Genomic DNA, 15,434 nt, shown 5'->3' on the forward strand with positions numbered 1-15,434 from the left:
ACTAGTTTATAGCAATGGTTTTGACACATAAACTATATTTTATAAGATTAACTGAAAACCCTTAAAGTTGTCTAACGAAGACAACACCTTTTGCAAATAAAGCTGGTCTTGTGATAAGGAGCCCGCTTCAGAAACTATTGAGGATCAGCTGCATAGAAATAAATGAAGAGCTGCCGACCATCCCGATTAATACGGCCTTCTTTCTGACTGCACCCTAACAGACACTCTAAGTTAGCGGCACTCCTTTTGGCTCATAGGTGTCAATAGCATACAGTACATGTGGACATCCTATATGTTATGGATAGATAGAGGTTGTTGTAATAAGTTGAAAATAATTGTGTTTTTAGAAAGATAACCATTAGTATAGTTGAAGTATTGTATGTGTTATGCGATTTTTATGCCAATAACCTCTGTCATATTCACACAATGGCTAAACATTTCTAATACGTTTATATGATATCTTCTGATTTTAAACAGTGATATTTATAAATTGCTTTTACAGTTCTATATCAGAACAGTAATCCATTCATTCCACGTGGGTGTCTATGCTAGAGATGATAATGTCACTTTGTGATAGTAGATATTGTCAGAACAGATTATTTTATGTCTTTCACTCTCTAAACAGGGTGACGGTTAGCAAAAAAAGTCACTACTGCCCAATGGATGGATAGACTTGATTGGCAAGATCTAGTAACGCTTCTTGTTTGGCAGATTTGTAGATTAATTTATATGGCATATTTGGTACATATGATAATTTATAGAAGGAAAGAATTATTTTTAGGTTAAATTGCTGCTTCTAGGCTATACAATATTTGCTTATTAACTAGAAGACAATTTAACCGATTAGCCCAGAGTCCTAAATTTCCATCAGTTTTAGGCTAAATTCACAAATCTGTGGGACCCCTCCATGTGCTGTCTGTTTTTTTCTTGGGGAGCACACAGATGCAGAGTTTCATTGAGCCATACACACATCAGATTTAAAAATGGGTCCGTGTCTACCTTCCGTGAGACTCCGAGAAGGTCCTATTCTCATCCGTTTTGCAAATCAGACTCTGCAGGCATCTGTATAAATCGAATAGCAGACAAACTTTGTAATTCAGACTTCATCCATTTTTAACGAATCAATTACTAAGAGTCAATTGATGAAAAAATGTAGATAGTTTATTTGCTTCAGTGAAAAAAAGTGGAAGCAGCTAGGATGACACCTTAGAAAATAATCGGTCCATTTCTCTTGGATGGTAACCTCACAGGGATGTGTGAATCTAGCCTTAGCTGATCTAAGATACAATTGAGGTAGCTGTCATTCTGTTCACAGCTACTCTTCCCAACATCCCCCATATTGGGCAAGTTTATATGAGGCCTCAGTAGGGAGAGGGAAGTCACCACTGGCTGTGTCTTATCTCCCTTAATAACAAAGTTATATTGTGGGACCGTGTTAGCCAGAAAAATCAATGTAAATGCTTTTATGCCAAAAATGACAAAAGTATTCTTGGAGTGATACCTTTATTGGCTAACCAGAAAAAAATATATATATATATGCAAGCTTTCAGAGCACAGAGGCTCCTTCGTCAATCTTGCCTGAAAAAGGAGCCTCTGTGCTATGAAAGCTTGTATATATATATATATATATATATATATATATATATATATTTCTGGTTAGCCAATAAAGGTATCACTCCAAGAATACTCCCTTAACAAAAGAAATGGACATGTTGAAATGAAGCAGCCTAATAGTTCTTTCTCTCAAAATGTGAAACTCCCTAATACACATTAGATGGTCATTGAACATAGACATTAATATTCAGGAATAGGTTCTTTCCCCTACAGTACTAGTTTATTAGATGCACATCTATTATTTTTTGGTTTTGCACTTTCCGCTGTGGTTTAATTGGAATTTTATTGGTCTTTTCATTTTTAAGGCTCAATTTTTTATCTGCTCAATCAATGGGGGCTTCCCATCTCACACGTTTATGGCCTATATACAGAATATACCATGTATAGTAGATGTGCGTTCCAGCAATGAGACTCTCGTCTATCTCGAGACCAAGATCTTCTTGCGCACTGCTGTCAGTGGAGATCTGGCTGGAATTCCCATACACAATAAGAATTCCAACCACTTCTTCATTGACTATTGTTGAGATAGATGGAGGTCCCATTGGATATCACATAAATTTATGAGATGTGAATACTCCTTTAATGATATGTTCAGCAGCATTAAGGGCAACCTAAAGTATCTTATATTCGATCATACCTGCATATCGCTTAGGCATCATGTAAGCAGAATGAGCCGTCCGGCCACATCTTCTACTTTATAAACCGACCTGTGTAGACACTAAATTAGACCATCATTACTGATCTATTCTTAATTCTACAGCGTATGTGGAAAATGACATTTTTTACCCTAAAATAGTTTACTTTTTTTATTTCCTAGAGATAAACTGAAGAAATGCAGTTATATTCTCGCATGCTTTGCCTACAAGGCAACAGATTGATTGCTGTATTGTTTCTTTGCACTTTAAATGTAACCCATAATAGAGCACTAATGAATAGAGACGGTAGTCTTATGTACTTCGTTATTATGACTTCTCTAGAAACAATGCTCTCAGCCTGAACAAAGTGCCCTCCTTTCAGCTGTAAGCGCTTTTTATTTTTTAAAAGCCGCATTTGTTAAGGATGTGTCACATGGTAGAACTTGGATGCTGTGTTTTTCCATGTCGAAGTGCACAGACTTCAGGAGAGCGGAATCTCTGCCCTTGTGACTGACTGGGCGAAGTGAAGAAATAACAATTCTCTTCTGTTACATGACCAATGCCCTAGTGTTACCCCTTAACTCCATTATATCACTATGGCAGTGAATCTGGAAAGTCATGCACTACCTGTAAGCAACGCTGCGCACATCACTATTATTGCCTGATCGTGTAGGACATTTGTGTTACGCAGCTGTATTGTCTCTTTTGTAGAGCAGTATACAAGCTGGATGTCTCAGTTACTATATAACATGTTTCTTTTGTGATAGTTACATGTTGAAGACACTGGTGAAATGTTACCCAAGTCTCGACGAGCCCTCACTATTCACGAAATCACAGCCCTTGCTCGCTCCTCTCTGCACGGTGAGTTCAGTAACAGTTTATTCTCTTGCAGGTCTATGTGTTTGTTTTTGATATATTTATATTTTTTTTATATATGTTTGATTTCTGCATGATTTAATAGTTGGACAATTGTCAAAGTTCCTTGACTGTATGGTCTTACTCCCACAGTTTCCTGACTTAATTTCTTTGCCCCCCCCCCCATTTTGAATTTTTTTCATTATGCTACTTAAGTACAATTGAAAAAAAAAAGAAAACTAAATCAAATATTATTTATTAGGGTCAAATACTTAGTTTCCTTTTGAAGTGATATGTCCCAATAGATTTGTTTAACTTGACAGGATTGGGGCATACATTGATCAGACATCGTGAGCTGCAGAAAAGTCACTTTATTGACACAATTCCCTCATTACCAAACTTAATCTCAGTCTTATAAACCTACAGCGACCTTGAATGAGTAATGCCATCAAAAAGTATAATAAAATATGAATTTTATTGAGAATATTTTAAGTTAAATAATACATGATAGAAAGACTACATGGACAATAAAATCACTTACACATGGGGTATCATTGATACAGGAATAAAGCCATACATCAGAAAGTAGAAGTAATGTTACATTAATCGCAGTATAAGTTATATGAAGCGTATATTAGGGTAATGTCATATCACTGCACATAAAGTAAAAAAGAAGTATCTACAGTATATAATAGACCATTACTATACTACAAATGACACAAAAACCAAAATTATTATATGATTAATGGTAGGGTGATTGAATTGTTAGAAAAGTTTACACAAAAAACTGCAACGCTCTAGTTGGTAATATAAGAGGGTACCACTAAGTCACTAACACAATATATGTGTTAGTGTATATGTGTGGGAGTGAGTCCATATACTCCCATGCATATCACTATTCACATTGGCAAACCATAGATGTAACATTAAATACAGGACATCATTATTCATTACCTGGGGACATGGTGGAAGGGATGTATAGGCTGCTAACACCTCTAAACTAAACTAAACCTACTAAATCGAATGTCATTTGTTAGGGTCTAATACTTAGTTTCCTTTTGAAGTGATTATATCATACGTTCCAATAGATTTGTTTAACTTGACTGGATTGGGGCACACACTGATCAGACATTGTGGGCTGCAGAAAAGTCAGTTTATCGACACAATTCCCTCATTACCAAATTTAATCTCAGTCTTAGATCACTATGTTAGCTATGTACCTGGGAGGGAATGAAAAAAAGAAGATCAGTGGAATAGATTTACTTATGCCATCTAATTTTTAGCCTACATAAACTTAAACTATCTTAAAATGGCCAAATTTATCATAGAGGGTCATGCTTAATGATCAGTTCCTCACATCTATACACCACCTATTGGTTGGCTTTTTTGGGCCAATAATTTGTGCCAAAATGTTTGCACAGTTTTGAGGGACAAAAAAGTATCAAAATCTATTAATCATTGTGGTGCAAGGCATCTACACCAGGGAGCACCTTGCGGAAGATTTATTAAGTTAAATGCACCAGAATTCTTTTTTTTACTGGTTTTAATTTTTGCTTTTGAAAGTTATAAGATTGCGGTAACATTACGGCAAAGCTGTGACATTCGCACTACAGGTAGAACATATTTACATGTGCATAAAATATATCTGCGAAAACAGAATACTTTATATACAGACAAGCATTCGCTAAACTGGTTAATCGATTGTGTATCTAACAGAAATACAAAAATAGCTGACATTGTATGTTTTGGCATCTGTCTACCTAGAAAATACGTTAATGCTTCATACATGAAAGATTAATTGTCCTAGTTTGGAACTGAAGAAGCTGTTTGAGCATTTAGCCATAAGTCGTGAGTTTCGCTAGCTATATAGGTCAATTTTTATATCGGCAGGGATATATCCCAGTGTTGGAAGGAGGGGACCTTTGGAAGTTTCCATTTAAAATAATTTTTCTGGCGCAAAATATTAGAAGTTTGTACAAAATTCTTCTTAATTTACCAGGAAGCATACCCCCAGAAATCCCAGTTTTGTTTTTAGAAGAAACATGGACTCCAGACCAAGAGACTTGAATCACCTGCATTCCCATATCACAAGTAAAAGCATTCCCTGTGCTTGATTGCAGCTTTAAGGCTATGGCCCCACTATCAGTATTTGGTCAGTATTTTTTCTCAGGAGTGGGAGCCAAAACCAGGAGTGGGTGATAAATGCAGAATTGGTGACTTGTTTCTATTATACCTTTTCTCTGATTGTTCCTCACCTGGTTTTGGCTCCCACTACTGAGAAAAAAATACATTAGAATGGTGGCACACATTTCTGGCACAAAGTAACCCAACTAAAAGGTGGTGTAAACTTATACTAGAGCAGGGATGTCAAATTTAAACACACAGAGGGCCAAAATGAAAACTTGGACAAAGTCGTGGGCCAACCAGTATACAGTATAATGGGCCCCACAAAGTCCTCCATACAGAATAATGTGCCCCACATGGTCCTCCATACAGAATAATATGTCTTACATAGTCCTCCATACAGTATAATGGGCCCTACATAGTCCTCCATACAGAATAATATGTCTTACATAGTCCTCTATACAGAATAATGGGCCCCACATAGTCCTCCATACAGAATAATATGTCTTACTTAGTCCTCCATACAGTATAATGGGCCCTACATAGTCCTCCATACAGAATAATGGGCCCCACATAGTCCTCCATACAGAATAATATGTCTTACATAGTCCTCTATACAGTATAATGGGCCCCAAATAGGGGTGGCGGTTCTGGTGTCAGGGGCCAAATATAACCACCCTGCTGGCCAGATTTGGCCCACGGGCCAGAGTTTGACATGTAGGTATTAGGTAGTCTTAAAATACTCCATATTTTTCAAACCGCATAAACAACTATTACAAATCTGGCTCATTTTGAGATTATCTAGCCTTAGCTTGTACTGTCTGAGGATTAGTTCAGTATTGATACATTTGCCAGAATTCTTGTCCATTTAATTTAGTAAATCTCTCCTGCGGATGAATTTGGTTAGTGAAGACAAACTTCAGAAAGTTTTAAGTCCTTACATGTAGCTACTAGATTTGTTGGGTCTTTACCAAGACCATGACAGCCTACAATGTTCATACCCCTAAATACAGAGCAAAGAGAACATCATAAATACCTTCCAATTTTTTTTTTTAAAACATGTAATAGTACAGGTAGGATTGTAACAGATGGCAGGGTAAATCACATGCTTTGGCTAAATTAGACAGGTTACATGGAAGGCCATCCAATTGCATAGATGTGAATGCACGAGTATAAATGGCTGTAAACAATGATTGTGATATATACTCATATGATTACACTGAGACACCTGTGCCCTGTACCTTCTCTCCATGTACCAGGAATCTCACAGGTGGTGAAGGATCATGTGACCAAGCCTACCGCCATGGCTCAGGGACGTGTGGCGCATCTAATTGAGTGGAAGGGCTGGAGCAAACCCAGTGACAATCCTGCAGCTCTGGAGACTCACTTTAACTCGTACTCACATTTAAGTGAGGGAGAACAGGAGGCGAGGTTTGCTGCAGGTGAGAGACAGATTTTACAGCAACTAATGGATATGAATGTATGAAGGAACAGTCACTCACTCTCCTTTTTTTTATGACTTTCAATTGGTTTTTTTTTTGCTGCCTTTTTCTGCTCCTAAATTTTCTTCCCTTTTGCTGCTCTTATCTCATTGTTCTTTCACGCTCGCTCAATATCCTTTCTCCTTTTTTACTTCCTAAATACTACATTAATTTTATGTCCTTTTTTCTTTACACTTTTGTCCACGCATTTCTCCTTCTACACCTTCATGCTTTGCTTTTGACTTCCCTTGAATTCTGCTGTCCTGACACTGTCTTTATGTATTGCATTCCTGGACTTTCCAACCATGTTCCACTGCTGTCTATACTGTCCTATGCTTGTTCTCTTTGCTCTTCTGCTTCCCCTTTTCCTGTGCTACCAGGAGTAGCTGAGCAGTTTGCCATAGCGGAAGCTAAACTCCGAGCGTGGTCATCAGTTGATGGTGAAGATTCCACAGATGATTCCTATGATGAGGATCTGCCTCCTTCTATGGAACATTCGCAGCCTACAGGTCAGTCTGGGCATCTGGGCATATATAAGGAATAATGGCGATCCTAAACAAAACTCTTTTCCAAATTATTTGGTTGCATGTTCATTGGTACAGTTCAACAAAACCACTAATCATTAGGGACCAAATAGAGCTAGGTCTCCATCAGAAGAAGAGTGAAAAAAATAGAGAGTTAATTTTTTTATTAAATAACAAACATATATACCGTAATAATAAAAAGGTAACTAAACATCCATTGCACCAACAAAAGCAAATTAATTGTTGAACAATTAATTCATTGATTGGCAGCACCTAGCTGCTATTTTCCCTATTAATTACTATGGTAGGGTGTACTTAAATTTTCACTGCTTCTGCACTTTGGCCTAGTTTTTGTTAAATAAATGATGACGGGGTGTAATTTTCAAATTTGTTGTTTTTCATCTGACGTTACATATTTACCTGATATTTAGCCCTGTAAACGACCAGACGTTTTTGTATCATATATCCTGGTCCATTTCCCAATGTTAAATAACAGCTGGATACTATTGTGTAAAATGTCGCATATAACTAATATTTTTCACAAATGGAAACTTTTTATGAATATTAAAAAAACGATTGCAATATAAATGTGTTTGTTTCCTCTTTTTTTAAGACAGCTATGCCATGTCTAGAATATGCGACTTTTATGTAGAAATTCAATCATAAATTCATGTTGAAAGGTTAACCATGACCCCTAGTTTTAGCAAAACTACTAAAAAATAATGTAAAATTGGTATTAAACATTGACAAATTTTGGCTTTGGCATTTCACAAAAATGTGTTTTAGGCCTCATTCAGACATCCGCGTTCCACGATGGTAAAAACGGACACACTGATGACACACTGATAGTAAAAATGGACTCACTGAAGACACACTGATGATAAAAAGGAGTGGGTGATAAATGCAGAATTGGTGACTTGTTTCTATTATACCTTTTCTCTGATTGTTCCTCACCTGGTTTTGTCTCCCACTCCTGAGAAAAAATACTGACCAAATACTGATAGTGGGGCCGTGGCCTTAGCAAACAAATAGGTGATGTTAGACAAAGTGTTTAAACAATTAGCAAATTTATCATCCAGCATAAGCCTTGGTAATACATTTGGTGTCTAATCTAATTTTACACTGTCTAAAGATTTGACAGGGTTAGTAAATGTGTCTTTCTTTTTTTTTCTGCTCATTTATAATGTACATGTTTTTTTCCTTAATGTAGTAGTATTGTCTGATATAATAGACCATCCATTGTAAGGTGATGAATCCTCAGATTCTGTTATCCCACTATAGAGTAGAAGCATAATATACTTGTGAGGAATGATGAAAAATAATTCTACCTGTTTAAAGGGAATCTTTAACCAGGACAGGCCTTTGATATGGACCATCAATAGCATTTTCATTTTGAACATGTAAGGAGGTCCTACTGTATCTACTGTTTGGCAGCTCTAAGGCTATGTGCCCACGATGCAGAAATGCTCCGGATTGTACATGCGGATTGTACATGCGTTTTTCCTGCCAGGGACAAGCGGATGTGAAGCGTTCTTCACATGTATTTCTGCATGCGGGTTGACAAGCGCTTTCCAAGCGATTTTAGCATCACTTGGAAAGTGCTTGACAACTTGGTCACACTATATAAATCCATGCAAACGGCATGGATTTATATAGTGTGACCGAAAGAATGTTAAAAAATAAAAAAATAAATCTATACTTACCTTCCCCGATGGCCCCCGCAGGCTTTATTCGCTCCGTCCTGGCTTGCCGGCAGCTCGCGGTACACTGCACTGAAGGACCTGCCGTCACATGACTATGACGTCAGTGCAGGTCCTTCAGTCCACTGCGATCTGCCGGCAAGCGAAGACAAGCGCAGCGGGGGCCGTCAGAAGGTAAATATATTTATTTTTTATTTTACTCTTTTTTTTACAGGTTCTATGGTACCCGGGTCCGGAGGAGAGTCTCCTGTCCTCTAGACCCGGGTACCATCCGCACATTGAAATGCATGAATTCCGCATGTACAGATCCAGTGATGCGGAATCCAAGCGATTCAATGCAAGTCAATGGCGGCGAAAACGCAGCACTTCCGCAAAATAATTGGTAGTGCTGCGTTTTTTTCCGCAATGATAATCCGCAGCAGAAATTTCCGCAGCATGTGCACAGCACATGCGGATTATCATTGGGGAACATGGCAGACCTTCTACCAAGCGTTTTTTAAGCGTTTCTGCAGCATTTTTGCCGCTGCGGAAGCGCTTAAAAAATGCATAGTGGGCACACAGCCTAAGTGTTACATCATGACTTTTTTCAAGAGTAAGGCTGGCCATACACCTTAGATGGCTGTCGGTTGAGTGATGCTTCAGCCAAAAGTTCGGCCGACAGCCATCTGTGCCATTCCTGTGTTCTCTATGAGAAAGCCTCTAACTGACACGTCAGTCGGCGACTTATCACAAGGAGATCAATGTGTTCAGCAGTCCAAAATTGGACTTGCGCAATCAACATTTCTTCCAACCATCAGTCGGCTAGTGCCCCAATACACATTAGACCATCAGCCGAACCTGCCGATATTGGCGGTTTCAGCTGACATTTGTCGAACGCGTAAGGGGGCCTTAGGCCGCGGCTTCACTATGAGTATTTGGTCAGTATTCGGTCAGTATTTTTTCTCAGGAGTGGGAGCCAAAACCAGGTGAGGAGCAATAAGAGAAAAGGTATAATAGAAACAAGTCACCAATTCTGCATTTATCACCCACTCTTGGTTTTGGCTCCCACTCCTGAGAAAAAATACTGACCGAATACTGAGCAAATACTGATAGTGTGGCTGTGGCCTTAAAGGGATATTCCCATCTCCAAGATCCTATCACAATATGTAGTAGGTGTAATAATAATAATAATATTAGAAAATACCTCCAATTAGAAATGTGCAGGGCATTACAGTAGCTTAGGTATACATGGTTACGTCCACTAGCTAACTGATTCACTATATGAGTGGTCATAACCATGGATACCTAAGCTACTGCAATGGGGTAAGTGACATAGCTTATCAGACGAACTATATTACATTTCTAATTGGAAGCATTTGCTAATATTATTATTACACATACTACATATTGGGATAGGATTTTGGAGATGGCAACACCCCTTTAAGTGTAGCCAATTCTACTGGAGGTTCAAATGCAACTAGAGAAACGTGCCACACTTCACTCACTGATTGGTATCTGTAAGAGAATCCTATTGATGGTCTTGGTCAAATGGGCCTGTTCTGGTAAAAAAAATGCAATGCTAAAAATGCTAACCCCCATTACACCACTGATTGTCAGCTTTCTGTGTACACAGTGCATAGGCAGAAAGCTACCAATCAGTGGTGGGTGCTGGATTATTCACAGCTTATAAATATTGAGGACTACATGGCAGCAGGTTTACTGGACGTATAGTTAAAATCTCCTGCTGATAACACAGTGATTTTATCAAAAATACAGCAAGCAGCCCATGATGACAGATTGCCTTTAGGCCACGTTCACACGTTCAGTAAGTGGTCAGCATTTTTCATAGGTATTTGTAAGCCAAAATTAGAAGTGGGTGAAAAATACAGTGCATGTGTTTCTATTATACTTTTCCTCTGATTTGTTCCTCTCCTGGTTTTGGCTTACAAATACTGATGTAACATACTGACCAAATACTGAACGTGTGAACGTGGCCTTCAAAGGGTAAAAAAATATTTCTCATTACATCTCATAAGTATGTTGCGTTTCCAGTGAAGGAAGATGTCCAGTTGTCAGATCATCTTTAATTCAGAATACTTACACACGTGGTAAAAATTGTTGGTACCCCTCGTTTAATGAAGAAAAACTCACAATGGTCACAGAAATAACTTGAATCTGAGAAAAGTAATAATAAATTAAAATTCTATGAAAATGAACAAATGAAAGTCAGACATTGCTTTTCCACCCTGCTTCCACAGAATTTAAAAAAAAAATTAAACTCATGAAATAGGCCTGGACAGAAATGATGGTACCCCTGAAAATAATGTGACAAAAGGGACATGTTAAATCAAGTTGTGTCCACTAATTAGCATCACAGGTGTCTACAATCTTGTAATCAGTCAGTGGGCCTGTATATAGGGCTACAGATACTCACTGTGCTGTTTGGTGACATGGTGTGTACCACACTCAACATGGACCAGAGGAAGCAAAGGAAAGACTTGTCTCAGGAGATTAGAAAGAAAATTCTAGACAAGCATGTTAAAGGTAAAGGTTATAAGACCATCTCCAAGCAGCTTGATGTTCCTGTGACTGCAGTTGCACATATTATTCAGAAATTTAAGATCCATGGGACTGTAGCCAACCTCCCTGGACGTGGCCGCAGGAGGAAAACTGATGACAAATCAAAGAGACGGATAATACAAATGGTAACAAAAGAGCCCAGGATAACTTCTAAAGAGATTAAAGGTGAACTTCAAGCTCAAGGAACATCAGTGTCAGATCGCACCATCTGTCGTTGTTTGATCTAAAGTGGACTTCATGGGAGACGACTAAGGAGAACACCATTGTTGAAAAAAAATCATAAAAAAGCCAGACTGGAATTTGCAAACTACATGTTGACAAGCCACAAAGCTTCTGGGAGAATGTCCTATGGACAGATGAGACAAGAATGGAAGTTTTTGGCAAGGCACATCAGCTCTATGTTCACAGACGGAAAAATGAAGCATATCAAGAAAAGAACACTGTCCCTACTGTGAAACATGGAGGAGGCTCTGTTATGATCTGGGGCTGCTTTGCTGCATCTGGCACAGGGTGTCTTGAATCTGTACAGGGTACAATGAAATCTCAAGACTATCAAGGGATTCTAGAGAGAAATGTGCTGCCCAGTGTCAGAAAGCTTGGTCTCAGTCGCAGGTTATGGGTCTTGCAACAGGATAATGACCCAAAACACACAGCTAAAAACACCCAAGAATGGCTAAGAGGAAAACATTGGACTATTCTAAAGTGGCCTTCTATGAGCCCTTACCTAAATCCTATTGAGCATCTTTGGAAAGAGCTGAAACATGCCGTCTGGAAAAGGCAACCCTCGAACACGAGACAACTGGAGCAGTTTGCTCATGAGGAGTGGGCCGAAATACCTGTCGAGAGGTGCAGAAGTCTCATTGACAGGTACAGGAATCGTTTGATTGCAGTGATTGCCTCAAAAGGCTGTTCAACAAAATATTAAGTTAAGAGTATCATCATTTCTGTCCAGGCCTATTTCATCAGTTTAATTTTTTTTTTAATTCTGTGGAAGCAGGGTTGAAAAGCAATGACTGACTTTCATTTTCATAGATTTTTAATTTATGATTACTTTTGTCAGATTCAAGTTATTTCTGTGACCATTGTGGGTTTCTTATTTTTTTTATTCTTCCTCATTAAACGAGGGGTACGAACAATTGTGACCACGTGTGTATACGTTAGTGAGGCTAGGGGCACACAACAGTATAAAAAATAGGTAAGATTTTCATCCAGAAAAGTGATGCAATTTTTTTCTCATTTGTCATCTATATACAATCTGTTTTTGTACTCAGCAGCTATTAATCTTTTACAGGACCATTTACAGTTTCCTATGCTGCAGAATTGTAATGTACACGTAAAAATCCAATGCCGTACTGTGGCTCCGTATAGCATCCAATTTTTTTCTTCTCGCACCCATCCAATTTCGGAGTTTAATCGCACATGCTGAGATTTTTTTCACAGACAGATTCTGTTGCTGAAAAAAAAGGTCATCAGCACTGCCCCATTGAATAACATTGGTCCAAGCGCTATTTAATGAAAAATCAGGTAGCACTCGTCCGATAAATATGGTGGTGTGAGCAGGCACTGAATGTAATTCTTTTCTTTTTCTATTTGTGTAGATTTTCTGAGCCCAGTGCAGAAGGATTTGGTGTCTTCTCACGTATGCTGCTGTGACAGTGACTCCTCGCGCACCCTGTCTCCTCAAACTCTTTGTTCCAGTCTCTGCAGCTTAGATGAGGAGCAGCTGCTTTTGGGGTCTCCAGCTCAGATGGTTGAAGAGTCTTTACTCATAAAACCACAATCAGGTCTAGGTCCATATGATCGTCTCCAAGATCTGGAATGTGAGGACTCTTCATATTCCATGTCCTTCTCTGAGTCCTGTTTAAGTCCAAGTGAAGATGAGCTTATTTCTTTTCCTACACTGAGTGGAGGGTCTGGTGTGCTCGCTTTGCGCAGGAAGGGCTCTGATGTGGTGTCTTCTGGTGTGGTGTCACTAGATGAAGATGAAGAGGACCAACCCTGACTTAAAATCAAACTGCCACTGCCACTCTCTCACTTTTCCAGCCTCCCCTTTTTTCTGAATTATGGTATAACTTGATTTCAGAGAATCATGGACTAACGAAAGGGCATTACTCATGAAACCATTACATCTCTCTTCCATATGCTTAATTCAATCATTTTGGATTATTATTTCCAGACATCTTGATTTCTTTTTTTGGTGATTTTTTTTTTCCTTTCATTATTTTTTTTTTGCAATTTCCTTTTCATGTTATTTTATTTACATACACACAATTAATTGCCTGTTTGGTCTATTTTGCATGATTATTGCCCTCGGGCACCGTGCTGATTCAGTGGAGGGCCTTAAATCTGTTGTCTGCATGTCTTGCACCCCATTTTATGCCACCTCCAACTGATGCCACCTCCAGCCTGATTTTGTGTTGGTGGTGGATACTGTGTTAGGAACAGTGGCAGCACGGCTTGTCCCCGTCATCTCCTGGATCTGCTCGCAAATCTTTGGTTCCTTCTGCACCACAGAATCCAGGAACCAGATGGTGAGGAACATGGGGTATGATATGGATTCTGTGATATTTGTGCAGCCTCAGGACTGTACAAGGACTTGTGGAGCTCCGGTGACACTGTGGGGACCTTCCTCCCTGTGGACTCTGTGGGCGCATGATTTGTGCAGGGGAGACCCTTCTTTTCTAGCATTTTGTACGTGTCTGTTTGCTGCTCTTGGAAGGTCTTGTGCGGTAACATCAAAAGTTTGTAACTCATTTTCCTGCGTCTGAAAATATATGACCGGCTGTGTATATATAAATATATATATATATATATATATATATATATATAAAAAAAATGGCGATCATTTGTCTTTATTTACTTATTGGTATTGATGGTGGAGAATTATATTAAAATAATATGAAGAGGTTATATTTTCACATTTCTGTATAACAATGTTTGATTCGCTAATTATAAAATTATACATTATCCCTGCACTGAAGCATCATATAATGCTTGGTCTAAATGTATTATTAGACCTGCTTCCTTTGCTTGAAGATGCAACTTCAGCACTTAGTAAGAAAAACTGTAGTTTTTTCTTTCCAGTTTTCAGGGATGAACAAAATAATAGTTTTTGCTGCTTTTTTTTTTTTAAATATTTTCTGTAAGACATTTTAATGGTTTTGTACATTTGTACAGTCCGACAGCATTGGTAACGCTCACTATCACTCCACGGTCACACGACCGATTTTCTCTCATCCAAGAAAATCGATCTATCTGATTGTGCTAATTACACTCTGATCAGAGTTTGATCAGAGTGTGGTCCGATTTTCTCAGATGTAGAGAAAATCGGACCACACACAGATGTCATTCGAGTGCAGTCCAATTTTATCCACGGACCCATGGACATGAATGGCCGAGTGCGATTCAATAATCGGAGGCAACTCGAGAATGCTGCAGTTTCTTTCCTTGGACCGATACGGCCTGAGGAAAAAATCGGACATGTGCAAAGCACCATATAATAACATAAAGACAAGTGCTATCTGTTGAAGCCCTTACTGTACATTTATGTTCACTAGCCTCTAAGTCCATGGATGCCATATAATAAAAAAGAATCAATAGCTGGATCAGGTATTAAAAAGTACACATCTCAATAGACAAAAGATAATGGAAGAACGTACAAGAACAGTTCGTGGACCCCTTGGGCCACGTGCACACGTTCAGTATTTGGTGAGATTTTTACTTAAGTACTTGTAAGCATTTCATTCTTCATTTTCTAGCATATACTTCACCAGTGTACCACTTTATTTTGTTGGTTGAAGACCACCAGCTCACACATTTAATCTAATACACAGTTGGAAGAGGAGATATTTTTATTGTAGAGGTAGGGCTCCCATGCCTAAAGGGCTCCTGGCTGTTACCCTTAAGCCAGATTCACACATCCATATGTCGCGCTCTGAGTAC

General features: G+C 38.7%; 1 protein-coding gene across 3 annotated transcripts in view; it reads left to right on the forward strand.

Annotated features, from left to right (window-relative positions):
- Window positions 1–14,402, forward strand: part of FAM131A (family with sequence similarity 131 member A) — an 88,497-nt gene extending 74,095 nt beyond the window's left edge. For 2 of the 3 annotated variants that reach the window (XM_073675342.1, XM_073675343.1), the window contains 4 exons: window positions 3,017–3,110; window positions 6,488–6,670; window positions 7,090–7,218; window positions 13,091–14,402. In XM_073675342.1, coding sequence (XP_073531443.1) covers window positions 3,017–3,110; window positions 6,488–6,670; window positions 7,090–7,218; window positions 13,091–13,494 — 810 coding nt within the window. In that variant the 3' untranslated portion in view covers window positions 13,495–14,402. Of the gene's footprint in view, window positions 1–2,753; window positions 2,879–3,016; window positions 3,111–6,487; window positions 6,671–7,089; window positions 7,219–13,090 lie in introns of those variants that run through there. The other variant, XM_073675345.1, reaches the window with a different exon arrangement.
- Window positions 14,403–15,434: the final 1,032 nt, after the last annotated feature.

The sequence above is a fragment of the Phyllobates terribilis genome, unplaced genomic scaffold (assembly GCF_046119375.1).
Source record: "Phyllobates terribilis strain yellow unplaced genomic scaffold, ASM4611937v1 Scaffold_3__8_contigs__length_932513732, whole genome shotgun sequence".
In the NCBI taxonomy this organism is placed as follows: domain Eukaryota; kingdom Metazoa; phylum Chordata; class Amphibia; order Anura; family Dendrobatidae; genus Phyllobates; species Phyllobates terribilis.